At 62.7% G+C, this 20,102-nt stretch overlaps 4 protein-coding genes across 4 annotated transcripts; all 4 read left to right on the top strand.

Moving 5' to 3' along the window:
- Window positions 1–3,806: 3,806 nt before the first annotated feature.
- On the top strand, window positions 3,807–6,748 carry MNEG_0146 (hypothetical protein; the record flags this gene model as incomplete). Its single annotated transcript, XM_014051387.1, has 9 exons — window positions 3,807–4,247; window positions 4,615–4,700; window positions 4,968–5,034; window positions 5,263–5,339; window positions 5,559–5,619; window positions 5,812–5,907; window positions 6,164–6,260; window positions 6,427–6,482; window positions 6,635–6,748. The coding sequence occupies 9 exons, from the start codon at window positions 3,807–3,809 to the stop codon at window positions 6,746–6,748; spliced, it is 1,095 nt and encodes a 364-aa protein (XP_013906841.1).
- A 3,905-nt stretch (window positions 6,749–10,653) lies between these two features.
- On the top strand, window positions 10,654–14,937 carry MNEG_0145 (hypothetical protein; the record flags this gene model as incomplete). Its single annotated transcript, XM_014051386.1, has 14 exons — window positions 10,654–10,700; window positions 10,846–10,971; window positions 11,134–11,242; window positions 11,447–11,524; window positions 11,692–11,871; window positions 12,041–12,115; window positions 12,293–12,424; window positions 12,590–12,910; window positions 13,107–13,184; window positions 13,408–13,538; window positions 13,669–13,867; window positions 14,124–14,249; window positions 14,399–14,428; window positions 14,584–14,937. 14 exons carry the CDS (start codon window positions 10,654–10,656, stop codon window positions 14,935–14,937), a joined length of 1,986 nt encoding a protein of 661 aa, XP_013906840.1.
- A 743-nt stretch (window positions 14,938–15,680) lies between these two features.
- On the top strand, window positions 15,681–16,220 carry MNEG_0144 (hypothetical protein; the record flags this gene model as incomplete). Its single annotated transcript, XM_014051385.1, has 1 exon — window positions 15,681–16,220. The coding sequence occupies one exon, from the start codon at window positions 15,681–15,683 to the stop codon at window positions 16,218–16,220; it is 540 nt and encodes a 179-aa protein (XP_013906839.1).
- Window positions 16,221–17,152: 932 nt separating this feature from the next.
- Window positions 17,153–17,830, top strand: MNEG_0143 (hypothetical protein; the record flags this gene model as incomplete). The annotated part of the gene is made up of 1 exon (XM_014051384.1): window positions 17,153–17,830. The coding sequence occupies one exon, from the start codon at window positions 17,153–17,155 to the stop codon at window positions 17,828–17,830; it is 678 nt and encodes a 225-aa protein (XP_013906838.1).
- Window positions 17,831–20,102: the final 2,272 nt, after the last annotated feature.

The following is a 20,102-nucleotide window of genomic DNA, read 5'->3' as shown; positions in this document are numbered from 1 at the left end:
CTGCAGGGGGGGGGTGAAAGCAGCGCAACCAGGAGGGATTAGTTGGGGTTGGGGACTGCTTGACACTCGCCAGAGCTTGCTCGTGGCAGGCGAGGGGCCCTGCCCAGGCTTCAAACAGTTGTGCCAATCATGCATCAACAAGCGCTAAAAATGCAGCCTCCCAAGATTATCAGGCAGTCTTGCTGTGTCTACCCGGCAGCGGCCCTTCTCGCGCCACGTCAAACCAGCCTGCACACCCCGCCCCGCCCCAAAGCACGCGCGGCCGGCCCACCTGGGGGGTGGGGGCGGCGGCGAGGGCGTGGGGCTGTAGGGTGTGTCTGCCACGCCGCAGGCGGTGCCCTCGTTCAGGATGAGCAGGACTGGTGGGGTGGTGGGTGGACGGGAGAATTTTTTTGGTGATGCCAAGGTCCAATGTGGGCCGGTATATGGAAATTTCACACCACTTTGTGAGCGTGTGGATGGGTCCATCGGCTTGAAAAATACAGCAGGGTTGGAGTGGGGTAAGGCACAGAGAGAAAGCGCGGCCGGCCAAGCCCGGCGCATCCAGGTGCGCGGCAGCCGACGCGTGCCTACAGCTCATGAGCTGCGGCCCGAAAAGCTGGCGGCGCCATGCTTGCTTCACAGCCTGCTAGTGGCTGATGCTGGTGCCGCCAGGCGACGTGTACGGCCGGAGGGCCTGTTGCGGGCGCAGACTCCGCTCAGAGCAGAGGCGCAGGAAGTGGACTGAACCAGCCGGCCCGACCCCAGGGGGCGCACCTTTCAAAAACACCATGACCCATGTGCCGCAGGTCGTGCCGCCCCCATAGGAGCACAGCTGCTCGATCGTCGCGCAGGGGCTCTGAAGGGTCAGGCACACCTGCAGGGCAGGACGGATTACGCAGGAGGCACGCCGTACGGGGATGATTCAACAACTGCAGGACGGCTGCCGCTGAAGATGCACGCGCGGGAAGTTGAGCGCGGCAGACAGGTGCACTTTGCACCTTTGCGCTGCAACGCGCTCGTGTCATATGCAGGCTGGGTCACGGCAGCGGGTGACGCCGGCAGGGCCAAGAGCTCCTCAACGAGAACAATGGGGTCGTGCCGCTGCCTGGGCTGGTTGGCCGCGGCTCCAGATCCCCAGCAGCACGGCAGACCTGAGTGCCGGCGATCGAGTAGAAGTCGACGGCGAGGCCGGTGATGTTGAGGACGCCGCTGGCGCCTGCGGTGTTGAAGGACAGCGATCTCGAGGCGCCCCCCACCGTGGCGGCCGTGACGGCGGCCGTGCAGCCCTTGTTGACTTCGAAGCCGAGGCAGGTGAGCGTCGCTGACATCAGCAGCCCCAAGCTGCGGGTCAGGCGGCACGTCAGTCGACAGCAAGTACGCGGTGATGTGGTAAGGCCACACGAAATAAGCGCAAGGCAGGGGATTGGATTTTGGTGTGGGCGCCTGCTGCTGGCCCCAGCACGAGCGGGGCTCAACTTGAATGGGCACCAGCACCACACCGCCGGAGCAGCTTGCGGTGCTGCTGGTGCACGCTGCTGCTGCTGCTGATCCACAGCTTGCACTGCCCCCTTGGTCACCCGAGTCACCCTTACGTAGGCAGCATGGCTGCTGGTGACCGTCACCCGAGCCCAACGCCTCGCTGTGTGCTGTCACCCGCTGGATGGGCGCCGGCTAGCACCTGTTGAATCCGGCAGGGGCCATGTCGTTGGGGCCCGCGGCTGTGTTTGTCAGGGAGAAGCATATCTGATTGGAGGCCGGGCGGCTGTGGTAGTTGAGCGCCACCTTGAAGCCTGCCTGGCACGCCCCTCCTAATGCCTTGACGGGGTAGGGGAACCCGCTAGTGTAGGCCAGGCGCCTGGGCCGCCGACGGGCATCAGATGGGCAAGAGCGTGGCATGGGGTGCACGCATCAGGAGTGCGCGGGGCCCCTTGCATCTTCTTGTGGCGGTACAGGCACATACACCCAATCAGTCCCTGATTCGCGCCGGGCCGCGGAGCGTGCAGGCGCATAGCTCAGCGCGATTGCAGTGAAAGCCCATGCGTGCTCAGGCTGACGCACCGCCCATAGCGCGGCGTTGCCGCGACATTCTGCAGCCCTTCACCAGCTCCAACTGTGCCAGTGGCATCAACGCCTGCATATTACCAGGCAAACTCCGTAACGAGGTGGCCGGGGGAAAACCCGATCATTCCGCGTGAATCCAAGGGCCGCACCTGCAGTCAAGCCGGCTGCTGACGAAAGTATAAGGATATGCGCTGTCAACACCACCAGCATGCTGCTGCTCAGGCGGTTGATCAAGTTCTCCGACCCCTGCCGTGCGCACTTATCGCTGGTGGCGCTTGCACCCCGAGGACACCGTCGGGTGCGCGCTAGCTGTGCAGCAAACAGAGCTTGGCATCGTGTCACATATCAAGAGACGTTTGATGCTTAAGATACCTGGTCGTCTGCTATCGTCATGTCCCGCTGCCTCTCTGCCTTCTCAGCAGCTGCGGCGGCAAGATGCGGCGCTTGTAATGGCTTGTGCGTGCAGCTTGTGGTGTAAGGGCTGATTGGGAGCAGGTTCATCAATACAGGTGCGTGATGACATGGCATTGTAGTTGCGTGAGTGAAACTCGCCAGCTACCACACGCACTGAACCTGAGAGTGGCAAATATGAGCAGTCCGGATGCATCCCGCTCCGGCGCTTTCGCCAGGCCAGCGGGACCACCACTTGCACGGTGCACTTGCAAGTAGACTAAGCTGCTGCCACGGTCCCCTGTGCGGAAACGCCTGCATCAACAGCAGCGCGCAACGGTCAGCACCGGCACGGCTCGCAGCCAAAGCACCCTCTCAAGCGAACGTGTACAGAGAGTAGCTCTGCTCCTCAGCACTCGCATGGTCAAGGGCTGAAAAGAACACCATCCTGCCCGAGCCGAAGAGTTTTATGCTTGTCATTGCACACCGCAGTCACTGTGGTGACTGCATGGCCGGTTACCGCTGATGTGTAGTGACGTCAGTTGGCAAAATCTAGGCAAAAAAGTTCGGCACTTGAGCACGCAAGTCATCCAAACGGCTTCCATGGACCATCAACCTTCAATATTTAGCAGCCCTGCTTGCCATGGTCGTCTTGACACAGCGATACGCGCACACATCGCCTTGTTGGGTAGGTGTGGCACGCGCCACCCAAACTGGCTGCTGGCTCAGGCTATGTGTGAGAAGAGCTCTCATCCGCCCCTGTCGGGAAGGATCGGACATGCACTGCAGCTGCAGCAGCAGGATTACGCGCATCACAGCTAAACAGGGCCACCTGGTCCTTGGGAACATGCTGGATTTGGCAGGGTGGGTGTCAGGTAACTCACACAGTAGGAGTTGGCGTGTAAAATGACTGCAAGCTTGCAAGCCCATGCAATTCGCTGCACTCCTAGCTGCACCCCAAAGTATCCATGCGCCCCACCGTGCCAAAATCTACCGTTGTAAGCCAACGCATTTCTTCATCAGCCGGTGATAGCATGCCACGTCATAGGATCTGGTAGTAGCCCAGTTGTGCCTCTGCCGACTTGGCGCATCAGCGGTGCTAGATGACGCCAATGCGCTCTGGTGATTATGCGACCAAAGCCTTGTTGACGGGCGGCACTGTGATTCTCGACTCGCAGCACTGCGGCACCAACGCATGCCCGCGAGCATCATACGGTGACACATCCGCGCAGCGGCACATGCGATTGACATTTAAATGACATAGTCACTATCACCACCCGTCCATACCAACCGTTGCAGCTGCAGCGCACAGGGATCACGAAGGCAGTGACGTCACCCTTCTCGGCCACTGCACATCAGCGCCCTTCCGAGCCATGTTTCATCTGCACAAGGGCAAGCACAAGCACAAGCACACAGAGCCCGCAAGCCACGTCAGGGCCCCTTTCAAGCCGGCGGGCGGCGACGGGCTGGCGGACGCCGCCCGTGGTGCGCATGACCAGAACGCCCCAGCACCGCGCGCTGGCGCGTCGCACCCCTCAGCCGGGCAGCACCCGACGGTGCACGCCGTCGCCGCGGCGCCTTCAGACCTCACTCTGGATGGCGACGAGAGCGCACAGACAACCGGGACGGCGCGCGAGGGCGACCAGCACACCGCCCTCGCGCCCGACACGCCGCTGCCAACAACACCCCTTCCCGCCGACAAGGGGCGCACAGCCCTGACGCGCGACGCGGTGCCGGCCGCCCGCACAACTGGCGACAAGGCAGTAGAGAGGGCGGCCCCGACCCTGGACATGGGGCTGTTTCTGGATGAAGAGGTAAAGGGGCCGCAGCTGTTGGGGTTTGGAGGAATTGGTGTGAGTGTCTGTGTGTGGATGGTTGGGGTCAGTGAGGCGGGGCCGGCCCCATGACCCCAGCTTTTTTATGGTGTGCGGACTGTGCATCACCGCTGCACATTGCTGCCGCGCTCACCTATGTTGTTCCCCGCCACCCTGTACCATTGGTTTGGACTACCTGCGGATCTACGTTCCCTGCCACCCTTCCTTCACCTGCTGCACAACCTGCCACCCTTCCTTCACCTGCTGCACAACCTGCATAACTGCACAACCAGAAAAACTGCACAACTTTTGACACTGCACGTCCTGCAAAGCTGCGCAACCTCCCACGGAACCTGCAACATCCCAGGCGCTGCTGGCCGCGTCGACGTTCCCGATTCGCCCGGCTGAGCTGGTGGAGGTGGCCAAGGGGATCCTGGCCAAGGGGGTGCACAAGTGAGAGGCGCGGGCGCCGTCTCAGCGCCATTCGAAGGTGGCAAGCAAAGGCAGAGGAGGGCGGGGATTTGCTGGGTACACCCTGCCCCGTTCCCCCGGCCACCTGGATTTGCAACCAGCGAATTCACCTGGCACGTAATCCTGTGCAAAATTGGTGTCCCTGGCGGCTTGCGAGCGTGGCCTCCGCCCCTTTCTGGCGCAGCGCCTGCTGCCTGCAATCCTCCAAGCACGATTACACGCAGCGGCCCCGCTATCGGGCGGTTGCAGGTGCCAGGACCAGCTGGCCGAGGACTTTGCCTTCTCTGCGCCCTTCATCGGGCCCCTGGACAAGCAGGTCTGTGAGCAGCAGCATACTCGGCAGCACCGCACTGCACAGCAGTACACTATGCAGCAACACACCGCACAGCATCATGCACAGGGTGTGGCACACTGCGCAACAGTACATCCCGTACCGCAACGTTTGTTGTGCAGTAGCCTTGATCGCCTGCTGCCTCGCCCCGGCGCCCCACATTCGCCCACATCAACGCTGTTAAACCCTCACCATCATCAATTTAATTGCAAGGGTTTTGCGTCCACTATGGAGTACCTGGACCTGGAGTCAGCTTTCCCTGACATGCAGGCTCGCATCTACCACGTCAGGTGGGGTGCAGCAATGCTGCCCCATGCCTAGCAGCCGCCATGCTGACTGGCAAACAGCCTTGTGACAAACGCTTCCGATGATGTGTATGCTTGCAATCGTGGGCGCCAGCAGCTAGCACACACCACTTGCTTGTCATGCGAGCCCCAGCGCCGGAAGCATTTGAAGTGCTTATTGCTCGGCCCCTGTGTGCATCACACCTGCCTGCTTCATGGCCTCAGAGTGGACCCCCTGGAGCCCCACCGCGTTTGGCTGACCAACCGCCCAGTCGGCCGCCATCTGGTGCGCTTTCAGGAGTAACGTGACGGACGATTGCTTGCGGGCGGGATCAGTGGGCCCCGCCGCCAGCCTCCGCCACCTCTGCCCATGCCGGTTGACAGACCTCCACTGAATTGCCAAGCCCATTGACTTGGTGTTATGCAACCTTGGTGACCGCCCTCTCCACCCCCCTCTCTCCTGCAACCTTCGCTGCAGGGCTACCTGCGCGCGCGAGCGCCGGCCCCGCTCCCGCCCACCGGCAAGCTGGTGGAGCTGCCTCCGCAGACCAGCAGCCTCACGTTTGATGAGCAGGTGCCTGGGGTCACGCATAATTCCCTTTCCCAATCACCATGCTTGTGTGCAGGGTTGCCGCCTGCATCAGCGCACTCCAAACCCCTTGCCGTGTCTGACGGTTTGGTTTCAGGGATCAACAGCCGGATCTTGATTGCCATGTTGATGCCTGGCCAGTTTTAGGGTTGTTGTGCAGGCCTGAACATCTCAAGTATGTCGCGGCCGCCTTGGCTTTGCTGCACCCCCCCCCCCCCCATGATTTGGCGTCTGTTTCCAGGGGAAGGTGACGTCATTCACCATGGGCTACGTCATGGATCGCCGGGTTGGGAATAGCGGCGGCCTGGGGGGTGCGTTCGGCCTGCTGTGGGCCGTAGGTGAGACCCCGGTCAAGCCCATGGCAGCAACGCCCAAACAGGCAGGCTGTTGCACACCAGGAGGAGGCTCGTGGCACCTGCTACGTGTGAGGTTGAAGGAGCGGGCGGGGTTGGAAACGTTTGCGTATCCAAGCCGCACATCTCCAACGTTGCATTGTTATTGCAGGCGCCGCTTTCCCATACCCAGAGGGCCGGCCGTGGGAAGCCAGCTGGCAGCAGCGGGTAAGTCGTTGGCCGCAGGGACAAAGTTGCCGCCCTAGCAATATGTCGTGTGTGCCCAGGAATGCCGCCAGGGCTCTTCTGAGCGCTTTGTGTACGGATGCAACAACGCCTGACTTAATGGTGTGCTGCCCTTGCCCCCTGTTGCCCTGCAGCTCTTCAACGCCAGCAGCCCTTGGGCCAAGGCAGCCGCGTTCCTCATCGACCGCCTGTCCAGCGCGCTGCTGCCCTCTTGGTTCACCGTCAGCCATTCGCGCAACACCGGCTGACGCGCTGGTTTGTGTGAGCTCACGCAGTCATTTTGATGTTCCTGATGCGCCGCCGAGTTGGTTTGCAGGATGGAGGAATAGTGCCTCGTTATGCGGATGCCGATATCATTTCGTCTAGGTCGTACGTTTTTACGCACACTTGCACGCATCATAAACTGAGTGCCAAGGGGCTCAATCGACTTGCAGCATGTAGCTACTCTAGCCGTTTGGGGGGGGGGGGGAGGATTGTGAGATACTGGCAGGTGTGTAGTTGCGCCATATTCTTATGCATCTATATGCTGGCGCCTACGAATTTATTCCTCTGCTGGATGCACTGGCAAGCTGGCTGCTTGCAAAGCGAGAGCGAATCGCCTCAAGTCATCTTGGACACATTATTATGTGTGGGTGCTTTGTGATCACACAGCACCGGTAGAGGCGAGTAACATCAAGTCGCCACCAAAGCGTCCAGAAAAACCAAGTCCAAGGGCCCAAAGTCCCCCTGTATTGCTGCCAAAACTGCCGCCGCGACGCGCCGCTCCATGTCCTTGCCTGAAGCGGCTTCGCAATTTGCTGCTACAGTGTCTGCTGCGCTTCCCGCTTCGCCTGCCCCGTTAGCCACACGGTTGGCCGCCGCTGTCAGTATCACCTCAGCACAGCTTTGTCCCCGGTAGCACGCTTTTGTCAGAGCAACGTCGTGAAACCCGTTCCCACCAAGCACCACTGAGGGCAGCACCCACTCAGTGGGGCCAACGCGAAACACGCCTTTCGCGCGCGCCACGCGCGGCGGCCGCAGCGCGCGCAGCAGGCCCAGCAGGCGGGGGCGGTCAAAGACGTCGGACTCGTGAAACACCCAGCCGCACGCTGCATGCCCATCTGATGACACGTCCCCGGGCCGCAGCACTCGTGTGGGCGCGCGTGGCGCGGGTGGCTCAGGCTGCTCCTGCAGCTGATCCTCCGCCGCCGCAGGCGCCGGCGCTCCGGCCGCTGCCGCGTTCGTGGCGCCGCCACCGCCGCCGCCACCCCTCCGCCGCGCGCGGCCGCCCGGCTGCCGCCAGGCGGCGGTTAGTGTTGCAAACGCGCTGCTGCGGGGACGGTCCAGCACAGCAGGGTCCAGCCTTCCGCCGTCAATCACCAGCACCTCACACTTTGGGGGGTACATGCTGCCGGCCCACTCCTTGAAGGCTGCGACCGTGCCTGGCACACCGCCGCGCGCGACGCTGGCGCGCCCGCATTCGTCTCCGCCCGGCTCCTTCTTATCATGTCCTGCGGCTGACGCGTTGGCTGCCGGCGCCAGCTCCCGTTCCAGCAAGGGCGACGCTGCACCTGGCCCCTCCAAAAGGGCGTCTGCGCCGTCACCTGCAGCTGCCTGATCCGCTTCCGCCCGACATCCGTGGTCCCCGCCGCCGGCGACCCCCTTCCCTGGCAGCAGATCAGCTTTGCTGCCAACGAGAATGTCTGCGATCGCGATCTGATCTGAGATCACGCCTACGCCCTCCAGAGCCGGCGGGTCAAAGCAAGATAGGTCCACCTGATTGAAGTTGAACACATGCAAGGTGGGTATTGCACAACACTGGGAAGAGGTCGATGGCCAGACTCTGCTTCTTGTAGACGAGCTGTGCTGCCAGCCGCGCCATTTGAAACGGCGGCCGCCGGCGCCAGCGTGCGCAGCGCACGAGACCGTGCCCGCGCCCCGCGGCGCACCAGGCAGATGATGGCGTTGAGGTGCAGCGCGCTGCGCAGGTGCTCCCCCCGCAGCACGTCCACCAGGCCCCCTGGGTGGCCCAGCCCGCTCGGCTCCAGGAGCAGCCTGGGCGGTTGAGCGGCGCGTGCACGGCGGTATGCGCGAAAGCGGATTGGATCATGCTGGAATCGCGCGCCAGCTGATACAGAAGAGCAAAACAGCAATGATGTAGGGGCATGGCCGCTGTTTCGGCACGCCAAACGAGGTCAGCTTGCCCGCTGCGCGACAAATCCAAACACATATTCACGCGCGCGCACACGCACACACACACACGCGCACACACACACACACACACACACACATGCACACACACACACACACACTTTCTCTCCCTCTCTCATACATTCACACGGACACGCGCACACATTTGGGATGTTAGCCTGGTGATGCCATAGCTGACACCACACCTGTCAGGCTTGGTCTGCCGGATGATCTGGGCGATGCAGGCCGACAGCAGCCCCAACGTGACGCAGCACATGCAGCCGCCGGCGATCTGCCTCACCACCGTCCTCCCGCCGCCGCTGTCGGCGGCCGCGGCCTCGATGGCGGCGCCATCGATCCCTACAGCGCCAAACTCGTTCACCACGATCGCCCAGTGCTCTGGGTGTTCGGAGGGAGCGGTGTAGGCCAGGCGCGGCGGATCACAAGCCTACAATGCATAATTGCTGACGAGCCTTGCTGCGTGGTCCTAATTTGAGATGTGCAAGCTATGGGCGGCGGCGAAGTGCACATCAGATGGCGCGGGGCGACCCACCCTCAGGCGGCTTGTTCGCCACTAGGTGGCGGAGTACAGTGGTCTTGCCCGTGCCGAGGCCACCTGTCACTATTGTGACGGGGATTGGAAGCTTCAATTTCCGCACCGTCACCGCCGCCATCGGCGTTTTGTGTCAGGCGCCAGCTGAGCCCAAGTGACGGCAGCAGCAGCAGCGCGCGTGGTTCCACAGCTTTCAAAGCTGACCAATGTCCTTGGGTGCACCCTGACGCGTGAATAACGCGCTAATTTTGCATGCGTTCTCAGACGTTGAAATGATAGAACATCAGCCCTAAGTTGGATGCAGCTGCTGCAGATCGCTTGCAAGCGAACGAGCTTTGATCAATTGACATATAACCCAGATTGTTTTAGAAAGTGGATGCTTCGTTGACGCAGGTTTTGAATGAGGGCAGGCTTCCTGCAGGGCCCGCCCAGTCAACGAACGAAATGCAGCGTGAGGGCGTCTTCCCGCGAGCGCAAGGTCCAGAGGACCCCTTGGTAGCCCTTCATACCGCATCTCCCCGCATCAAGGGGGAGCTGGTGGACAGGCTGCTAGAGAAGATCGCGCTGCTCGAGCTGAAGCTGGAGGAGAAAGGCGATGGCAAGGAACGATTGATCAAGTCCGCACGAGGTGCGTGGGGCTGTGAAACTTTGCACTGTCGGCCAGCGGTGTCCGTCAGGTGCTGCGTTGGTCAACCGGCTCCAGCTCAGCTGCCACCAGTAAAATATGCAGGGCAGCGGCAGCAGACGACATCTTGAGCTCTTCGTACCAGCCCTTCAACCCACCACGCGCATGTCGCGCTGCAGAGCCGTCTCGCCCGAGCAGCGCTTTTGACGATGATGATGACGCTGCGCATGCGAGCCCCAGCGCAGCAGCCGCACCAGCGCGCTCCGCCGCCTCCTTTTCATCGGGGGTTCCGAACAAGGACCTGCTGCAGTCCCTGGGCGACCCTGACCGCCCCTCCAACAGCCCCACGATGGCCGCGGCAGCTGCGCTGGGCAGCAGCAGCAGCGACTGGTTCAGCAACGTCAGCAGCTGGGTGCGCCAGCGGACGTCGACCGTCGCGAACACCTCGGCTCTGGTGGGCCATCCCGGAGCGACGCTGTCAGGGCTGCCACCGCTGCCGCGTCAGTCGCAGAATCATCAACAGCAACCGCAGCAGCAGCAGCAGCAGCAGCAGCAGCAGCCACGCGAATGGCAGACCAACGGAGGGTCAGACGCGGTGGCAGGCAGCACGCAGCCGCGCACCTCTGCGAGCAGGCGCACGACAAACGCGAGCGCCGGCAGCAGCGGTGGCACAGGGCCGGGCGCAGGCTACGGCGGAGGCATGATGGCTGGCGGCGGGGGGTTGTCAACGGCGTCATCCACTTGGGGCGCCATCAAAAATTATTCCAGGTGGGTTGAGCACGGCTTGAGCAGGATCAGGGTTGGGGATGCTGCGTGTCACAAGAGCAAGCATCAATCAAGCAAAGCAGCAGTGGTGAGTTGTAGCATGTGTTTTCATCATGCTCAATTTGAGCTTATATAAGTATTACAACTGAACGTGCATGTGGTCTGAACGAGGACCGCCCTGGCATGTCATTGTGGGCTTGAAGCCTTAAACCCTGCTGCTTTCCCCAACAAAGGTACGTCACCGCGGCAGAGGACGACGCGGCGCGAGAAAGTGACGACGAGGCACGGCACCAAGCAATGGGGGAGGCGCTGGCAGAAGCCAACGAGCGGCTGCTGGAGAAGGAGGTGGCGAGGAGCAGGTGGGCGCGACTGCGCAAGCGCGAGGCACCCACACCTGACGGGTGCCTGGGCTGAGGGAGACCAGCGGATAGCACGGTGCTGTTGTGCCACAGATCGGGTGTATCTGCGAAAGTCTGTTGAACTCTTAAGTCAAGGTGGCACCCCTCAAATCAATCGTTCAGGCTGGAGGCGGAGTGCCGGTCGCTGCAGCAGCGGGTCGCGGAAGCAGAGGCGGCGGTGGCGGAGTGCGAGCGGCTCAAAGAGGAGAACCTAGAGGCGTGGAAGGCCAAGGTGCGGCGCGACATGCTTATGGCCCCGAAGGTTGACGCGCCACCTGCAGCGGGCAGGGATGACCCGCGGGGCCCTGGAATAGGGACGATGCAGGCAGGCGCGTGAGGCGCAGCTCAGTTGGTGGTTGTTCTTGGTTGGTACTATGTGGGCGGCCTCACCACGCTGACCTGGCGTCGCCAATGATCGCCGCTGCCCCTGTTGCAGTATGACTTGGAGTCCACCCTGTCCACCATGAACGCGCAGCTGGAGGGGGTTCAGCGAGAGAGGGACGGGCTGGCGCAGGTGGGTGCGGAGGGTGCGTTTGGGAGCAGCTTGCGCCGGAAGTGTTCTGCCGTAGTGTGGAGGGGCCTGTGGTCTCCCACCAGGAAGTGCAGCTTTGTCACCGAAGCTTGCGCTCCCGGCTGTGCTGGGAACGGATGTGCAACAGCTTCGCCTTATTTGATCGCCAGGATCTGGAGGCGATGCGGCGCCAAATGGCGATCTGGCAGGACCGCAGCGCGGGCGACAGCGACAAGAGCGAGCGCGAGGGGAAGCTGCTGCAGGAGCAGCTGGACGCGCGGGGCGCTGAGCTGGCGGCGCTGAGGGGCCACACGACTGAGGTCGAAGCTGATCGGGACCGCGCTGTGCAGGTGGGTGGCGGCTGTGGCGGAACACCCAGCCAGCCTGTTGGGGCACGGGTGGCAGTGCGCCTCGAGCCAAAAATTGAGCTGTCCTGTTATGAAAATGGAAGGACAGCAGGGTTTTGAGAGTGAGTGGAGCGCGTGTCCACTTCTGAGGGCCGCGTCTCTCATCCCACAGGAGCGGCAACGGGCGCAGCAGGAGAGGGCCAAAGCGGTGGAAGAGCGCGATAAGGCGGTGGCCGTCATTGCACAGGTGCGTGGGCCCTTGCAATCAGTCTTTGATACGCCTCGTTTCACGGCAGGCGCGGTAGCAGCTTTGGCGGCACGGCAACAGGCCTGGATTTCTGCCGTTTCTAGAAGGGTTGCAATCGGTGCACATCACCGGAGTCGAGCAAAACATCTGCGGGCACACCCGCCTTGCCTGCGGCAGGTGGCTTCGCTGCAGGCGGCTCTCATGGAGGCACAGGCGACGGTGGCGGCAGCGAGCGCTGCGGCAGCGGAGTGGAAGGATAACTTTTTGAAGGAGCGGGCAGTCAGGCGGCAGCTGCACGAGCAGCTGCAGGTGTGCTGCCTGACAAGCGGATGTCCCTCCAGTCCGTCCTGCGTTGTAAAATCATCGTGGACTGCTTATCAGCAAGCTGCTTCCACACCTGACCGGCGTTCCGTCCTGCTGCGGCTGGAGCTCACACCCGCTCCAACTCGTCGCGCCGCCTGACGCCCCGTGCAGGTCGTGCGCGGCAACATCCGCGTCATGGCCCGCGTGCGGCCCCCGCAGCCCTGCGCGCGCTCCGTCATCAACTTCCCCCTGGAGGGCCTCCTGACGCTCCAGGACCCCACCTCGTGCCGCCACCGCGAGTTCGAATTTGACGCTGTGTTCGGCCCCGACGCGGACCAGGGGCGCGTGTTTGCCGAGGTGCTGCCGCTGGTGCGGTCCTGCGCCGACGGCTACAACGTGTGCATCTTTGCTTACGGACAGACGGGCAGCGGCAAGACCTTCACCATGCAGGGGCCGACGGAGGACCCCGGCATCAACACGCGCGCGCTGCAGGTGCGCTGGCAGGGCTCCCCCCTCTATGCGGGCTGCAAGCGTTACAGCTCACAAGCCTGCACCTCTGCACTCTCGGTCGTCAGCCGTGCCCCCTTGCCGATCTGGCGCTTGGGAGTGCTTTTGCCGCTGATTATCAGGCACCCTGCTAATCTTGGGTGCCCGGGTCACCTTGCACCTGCAACATCAAACCTCCCAGGAGCTGTTCCGCATTGCCGCCGAGGAACCTGACCGCACGTGGTCTTTCTCGGTGGCAGTGTTGGAAATTTACAACGAGGTGCGTGCAAACGTCGGCGTGCAAGCGGATGCACATGAGCACAGCTGCCAAATGCAGGGACAAGGTTGCAATGCACCTTGCACAGCAGCGCAGGTGTGTGGGGTTGTGGGAAACAGCACGCCCAAGTGAGCATAGTGCTGCTGAACTGCCGGGAGGCCCTCCCCACTGCTGCGGGGCATGCCTGTAAGACCTTGAACGCCTCGCGCTCACACAACACCGCCAGGCGGTCCACGACCTGCTGGCCCTGTCGTCCGCGACTGGCGGCAGCGGCGCTCCCGGGCAGGACGCGGTGGCGCGCTGCACGCGCGATGTGTCGGCGCTCGGCGCCGGCGAGCTGCCGCCCAACATGGACAGGTGGGGTCCCCCCCTGGACCCTGCTCAGTAGGGGCACCGTTTGGCAACTGCCACACTACCCACCCCTCCTCAAGGCCTGATGCCATTAATCACAATGTGTTGCTTCTTATACCTGATTGCCACCCCCCAGGGTCCAGGCCCTGCTATGGCGGCCGGTGTCGACACCAGATGAGGTCCAGGACGCCCTCCGAGAGGGCAGCCGCGCGCGCCGCACGGCGTCCACAGCGCTCAACGCGGTCAGCAGCCGCAGCCACGCGCTGGTCAGCGTGAAGGTCCGCAACATGCAGGAGGGGCGGCCCGTCACCACCCTCATGCACCTCGTCGACTTGGTGGGTGGGGCCGCAAGGGGGGGGGGCAGGGACGTGCTGCCGCTTACAAAGATGCTGGTTGATTGAGTCATGGGCAACCTGCCCAAGTGCAGGCTGGCTGACACTCCCACACACACCGCCATTGATCGCTCTCGGGTGCAACCACTAGGGTTGCATACCCCCGGGCCACATTTGAAATTCCCTGACAGCTCTTGTTTATCTGCAAATGGAATCCAGCCTTTATCACCAATCTACTATTTTTGAACTTAATTTGTAGGCGGGCAGCGAGCGGATCGAGCGGTCAGAGGTCACAGGGGAGCAGCTCAAGGAGGCGCAGGCCATCAACAAGAGCTTGTCAGCCCTGGGGGACGTCATCAGCGCGCTGCAGCGCCGCACCCCACATGTGAGCATTTGTGCTGGGATGTGAGTGCATCCAGGCTGTCAGATGCAGTTGTAAATGAGTCTGGCTGACCCCCGGGTGAAAATCGTGCCCATCACGTATCGTCCGGGCCTGACACACCCCTGCTGCAACCTTCAACCCCAACCCAACAGATCCCCTTCCGCAACAGCAAGCTCACCCAGGTGGGTGGGGTATCAAAGCTTACGAGAACATCATGTTGGGCCCAATAAGGGCCTTGCACACCTGCTTCCACGCCTTCTGACGTGCAGCTGCAGGGTTGCGGCATCGACACACCCAGGAGCTTTTCAAGCAGCACCCACGCCTTTTTCCCTCCCAGGTGCTCCAGGACAGCTTGTGCGGCAGCAGCAAGGTGATGCTGGTCTGCAACCTGTCCCCAGAGGCCATCTCCACGCAGGAGACCCTCTCGTCCCTCAACTTTGCCAGCAGGGCGGCGCAGGTCGAGCTGGGGCCCGTCAAGAGGGTCACGGCCGACAAGCAGGCCAGCAGTGGGGGCGTTGCAGGGGCCAGCGAGGGCGGCGGCGACGCGCGCCCGTCCAGCGCGTGCAGCAGTCCAACTCGGGGGCCATCAGGGCTGCGCACGTCAAGACTGGGGGACCGGGCCAGCCCCGTCCCGTCGGTGGGCGGGAGCCCGCGGCCATCGGGCTCGTTTGCGAAGCCGGCGCGCCACTGATTTGGGCAGGACGGGTGCAGTAAGAGGGAGCTCATGCTGTGCGGTGGGCAGGTGTTATTATTGCAATGTGATTCAGCTTCTTGAGTTGGAAGCCTTATGGCCCAGGGCCGGATGCTGTGTGATTAGGCAGCATCGGAATTTCATGCAACACCACGCAACCATGATGTGACGGCAACACACCATCTCAATTGGCAAGCGCAATTCCTATTGCGGGCAAGCATTTAAATTTGCTGACCACACCCCGCAGCCGCCATATGCCTCTTGGTGTAACTGGAGACCAGTTCTCGACAGCCTTTGTGATGCAGTAGTGATGGTTGTGCAAATCGGCGCCACAGAAGCGTGGGTCACCAGCAGGATTTATGTTCAAGAAGGGGACAGCACACGTCAGGGCTCGCTATACGTGTGGCGTTTGACAAGCATGGTGACACGACTGCAGCGGAGCAGGTCGCGCGTCGCAGGTTGATCACAGCTGGACCACTGCAGGAGCATGCACCAGTTTTCGACGGCACAGGTGCCAAATGTTGTAGCGTGCTGTTTCCAGGATCACATTATACCTCAACTGCAGATTTTCTTTCTCTTTCGGATACACACACCGCGCAATCGACTTTCCAATCAGATCACCGCAGTTTGACCGCGCTGAATTATCCAATGCCTCCTCGTGCGCTTCCTAACGGTACTTGTGCTAGTCTAGAACATCTCCCGGATGTTTGCATCGACATGGTGTTGTTGGCTCTTGACCCACCATGCTGGCGCGCCAACGCGCGCCTGACGTGCCGCCGCCTGAAGACATCGACGCGCTGATGCGCCGAGTGGCGTTGGGGCTCACAGCCGCGGAGCAGCCAACGGAGGTGTTGCCTGCCGTGGCTACCCTGGCGGCGCGCTTTCCCAAAGCGACGACGCTGCTGCGCCGCGCACCCCGCGGCGAGGCGCTGCCGACACTCCTGGGCCCGTTCGCGGCCCTGCCAGACGGCGCCTGGCCGGGCGTGACCCGCATCTCCGACTTGAGTATCGGCCACAGCCACGAGGACACCCGGCTCCTGGAGCACCTGGCGCGCCTCTGCCCAGGCCTTTTGTCGCTCGGCCTGCGCCTGGCAGACCTGGCCCCCGACCACCTGCGCACCGCTCGAAGCAGCGGCCACACTTCCAAGCTGGGCCTGACCTGCTGGGCGTCCGCCCTTGATTGCCATAGCGCCGTCGCGGCGGCGCTGCAGCACATGACCAAGTTGCAGCGCGTCGATATCTGCCTGGCCCTCCGCTCAAGCTACAGCTACGATAGCGACTAAGGGCTCGACCGGGTGGTCGATGCGCTCGCTGCCCTCCCTGCGTTGACCAAGCTCAGCTGGGACCGCCCACCTGGCGAGCTGGATCTAGCGGCGCTGCCCAGGCTGCATGATTTGGCAGTCCAAAGCTGCGACTTTCCTGGCATCGAGCTGTTCACCGGCATGCAACACTTCAAGGAAGGGCAGTTGCAGCACCTCACACGACTTGAAATGGACTGCCAGTGAGCCCACCTTGACATGGCCGGCTGGGGGGGTGGGGACATGCATACGCCGAGCAGCGGGCCGGTGCGCTCGAGACGCCGCAGCAGACCAGAGACACGCGAACGTACCAACGTATCATGCGTGTGGTGTCAACGCACGCCGGCCATATGCATGCACTCAAGCGCTGCCTGCTTTTGCTGCCTGCGCCCTCGAGCAGGCACGACCCCTGGGCGTCGCCCGACAAAAATTTCTTGGAGACCCTGGCCGTGACGTGCCCAAACCTGCTGGAGCTGCGCGTAAGCGACGCAGCAGACGTCTTGAAGCTCTTGGACGCAGCCTGCCCCGCCCTGCCCAACCTCACGCGCCTCGAGTTCGCGACTGTCCTGGACGAACGAGACGCCGGCGACCGAGAGGCTCCGCCGCACCCACGGCAAGCGCACGGCGCCGCCGCCCAGGCGCGCATGCGAGGCTTGGCACATGTCGCGCCGGCGCTGCGCATTCTGCAGGTTGACAGCTCTTGCTGCTGCGCGGCCCTCGTCGGCGGCGGTCACCCGGCGATTGAGGAGCTCCAGATCACCAAGGCAAACACCTGCACCACCATGTGCCTGTCGGCCAGCGGCTGCGACGCTTCGGCCGCCTGGCTGCGCGCGGCGGGCAACTTGGGCCTCACTGCGCTTGTGGCGTGCATCGCGCCGCGCAGCTTCCCGCAGTGCTTACCCTGTAGGATACCCAGCATGCCAGCTGCGGCTTACGATTTCGAGGTGCCCCCTCGCGACACAATCACCGGCGCTGGCGAGATCGGCGCCGACGCAGTTAAGGGCGGAGAGCCGACGTTTGTCAGCCACACGAGTCGCTGGGCGCAGCGCTGGTGCAGCCTGCAGGCCCTCGACCTTGACATCGGTGCCATGTCTGGCTACATGCACCTGGGGGACCTGCTGCAGGTGCCCGCGGCCGCGCCACCCGCGGCCACGCTGGTCACGCTGACCATCACGGCGCCCTCACACTTTGGCGGCATCGCCACCGGCGCTGGCGACCCCGCCGCCGACGCGCTGGCGCCGCTGGGCGCCTTTGCACGGCTGGAATTGCTGACGTTGATGTTCGAGGACAGAACTGTGCCGGGCGGATTCAATCTATTCGGTTTTGTGAGGCTGGACGACGCCAAGCTGCGGCTCCTGCTGGGCCCGCCCCGCCCCGTTTGCACGCGTGGCCCCACGCTGCGTTCCATTTCTGTGCGCCTCACCAAACAGCAGGTGGTGCTGCCGCGCTGTTCAGAGCACATAGTGCAGCTGCCGCCGCCTGTCAGCTGGGCTTGCTGCGAAGAGCTGCAGGGGGCACACCCCGGGTTGCGCTTTGAAATCGCAAAGTTGAGGCCGGCCAGGGTGTTCAGGGATTCAAAATGCGAGGAGGACTAGGCACAGCGTACTTGTGGTTGAAAGGTTACACCCTGGTACCCATGACGGTTCGTAACAACCTTTGAAACTGCTTTCTGACAAGCAAACTTGATTTGCGACAGGGCGTGCTGAGCCTGACGAGCAGAGAGGGTAAATTGTAACCATCTGGACCGAGGTGCTGCACACAGCCGCTCGGGGCAATAGCACACTCGTGAGCTACCAATCCTCAGCCCTTGCCAAGCAGGAGGCGCCGTCAGGCAGCAACACGCTGGTAAGGCCAGGGCACAAAGTGCCACCCCCCCCACGGTGGGATAGTGTGAGGACCGCTCGAAGCGGGGGAGTCAAACGGAAGGGCGTTTGCCAGGCGATCAGCCCAAGGTTTGCAATCAGAGCCGCAGAGCTGTAAAGGGTATGTGGATCGCTGGGCACCCTCAAGCGCCCGCTGCAATTGCCGCAACTTGGTAGACCGTGCGTGCTGCACTGCTGATGCTCACCGGCCACCAGCCCACACGCCAGGAGACCTTGTCTGAGCTTGACTTCCTGTACATCAGAAGCCATGCGGCCGCTTGTGAAATAGAAGTCTTTCCAGCTTCGATGCACGGCATCAGAGCCTGGTATACACACACTGACACTCAACAGTTTGGGCTCTACAAAATAGAGTGGCGACAGAGTTCCAGCAGGTTGATTAGCCATAAGATGCCCTGCACACACGAAATGTCAGGGGTTGAACTTGCGTCAGCTGAGGCAGGTGGGTCAGCTAGCCAGTTGCAGGAAAGACAAAACAACATAGACTGACCAAGATGATGCAGCCAACCAAGGGCACTGTAAAAGGATGTCAGTGTCCAGCCTGGTGCTTGCTCGACAACGGGTTGCCCTCCAAACCCTGGCCTAGCGATGTGGCCCGTGCTTGCAGCTCACACGTGTGCTTGACCACTTTCCACCTGGTCGGAGGGTTGCGATGTACAGTGTCCTGCCGCCGTCAACTCCAGGACTCCAATTGCCAGTACAATCGGCGTTGAAGACAGGATTCGCTGTTGGCCCGAGCGACAAGGGCTCTTTCACATGCAGTCAGCAACTCGGTCAAACCGCCGCAGCCAGCGCCAGCCCTCACACTAAGCTAAGCTCGAGCCTAGCCTCCGAGGAGGCGGCGCCGCAACCCGCCTGCCGGACGCACGCCGCTGCCGCGGCCGGCGGCGGCGCTGGCGTTGGCGGCGGCGGCACCCCGCGGGCGTGCCGAGAGGCTCGCCATCATCTGCGACAGCTGCTCTGCCACCTTGGACCTCTGTGTATCAGCAAGCTGTGGGTAGCTGCCTGGCGGTATGCCCCGGCCCGAGGGCGCGAAGGCCGAGGCGCCCGCTGCACACGCTTCCATCGATGCGTATGCGTTGAAGCCGCTGCAGGCGCCGCAGTTGTCGGGCAGCAGTGCGCGCGGTGGCACGACGCTGCGGCTGCCGGGCACGGCAGGAAGTGGTGCCGTAGATGCGCTGCGGCCGCGTGCAGAAGCTGGGGCGGCGCTGCCGTTGCTGGTGGCGAACGGCAGCGTCACTGGGCCCGCCCGCTTGGGCGCCAGCGCGGTGAGGGCGGCGGCGACGGGGGCTGCCGCGGTGCGCGAACAGCGCTCTTCAATGCACTCGCAGCGCCGTGGCGCGTTGGTGGTTGCGATGACGCAGCCGTTCGGGCACGCTGGGCTGCGCACAGCGGCAGCAGCAGTCACAGCGCACACCAGAGCAAGGGAGTGCAGCAATGACCGTGACGGTCCGGCCACCATTTCAAATACATTCAGTGGTGTTCAGTTGTACGTGTTTCGTACGTGATAAGTACGCTGGCACATGCGAGCGGCAAACGTGCCAGCTCGATCTGATTGTTTTTTGCACCGTATAGAAGCTTTCTATCAAGGGATGCCGAAAATCGCGCTGATCCATTTGCACATGGCTGCGGCGGCAGTGGGCACCCCAAAACTGCCGCCTGCAGGCCGCATCCAGCGCCACCTCGTGCTGCGCCGGGTGAGCCAAAGATGCCAGCGCCCCCAGCCACGTCAGCCAGGCAATGTGACGACTGCGCCATTGCAACATCAACACGGCGGGCTGCTCATGGATCGCAGGGTGCACTTGGAGCTGGGCCAGACGCCAGCACCCCGCAGGTCGACGGCACCTCAAGCACCCGAGCCCCGGGGGTCGCACCTGACCTGGCCCCTTCATCATCAGCAGCGGCGCAGCAGCCGGCAGCGGCCACCGCCCAAACAAATACGGGCCTCTCCACCAGCAGAGCAGGCGCAGGCAGCAGCGAGAGCGAC

Source organism: Monoraphidium neglectum (assembly GCF_000611645.1).
Source record: "Monoraphidium neglectum strain SAG 48.87 unplaced genomic scaffold scaffold00009, whole genome shotgun sequence".
NCBI lineage: Eukaryota > Viridiplantae > Chlorophyta > Chlorophyceae > Sphaeropleales > Selenastraceae > Monoraphidium > Monoraphidium neglectum.
Note: the sequence above shows the minus strand (reverse complement) of the source record. Positions and strands in the feature narration are given on the sequence as shown.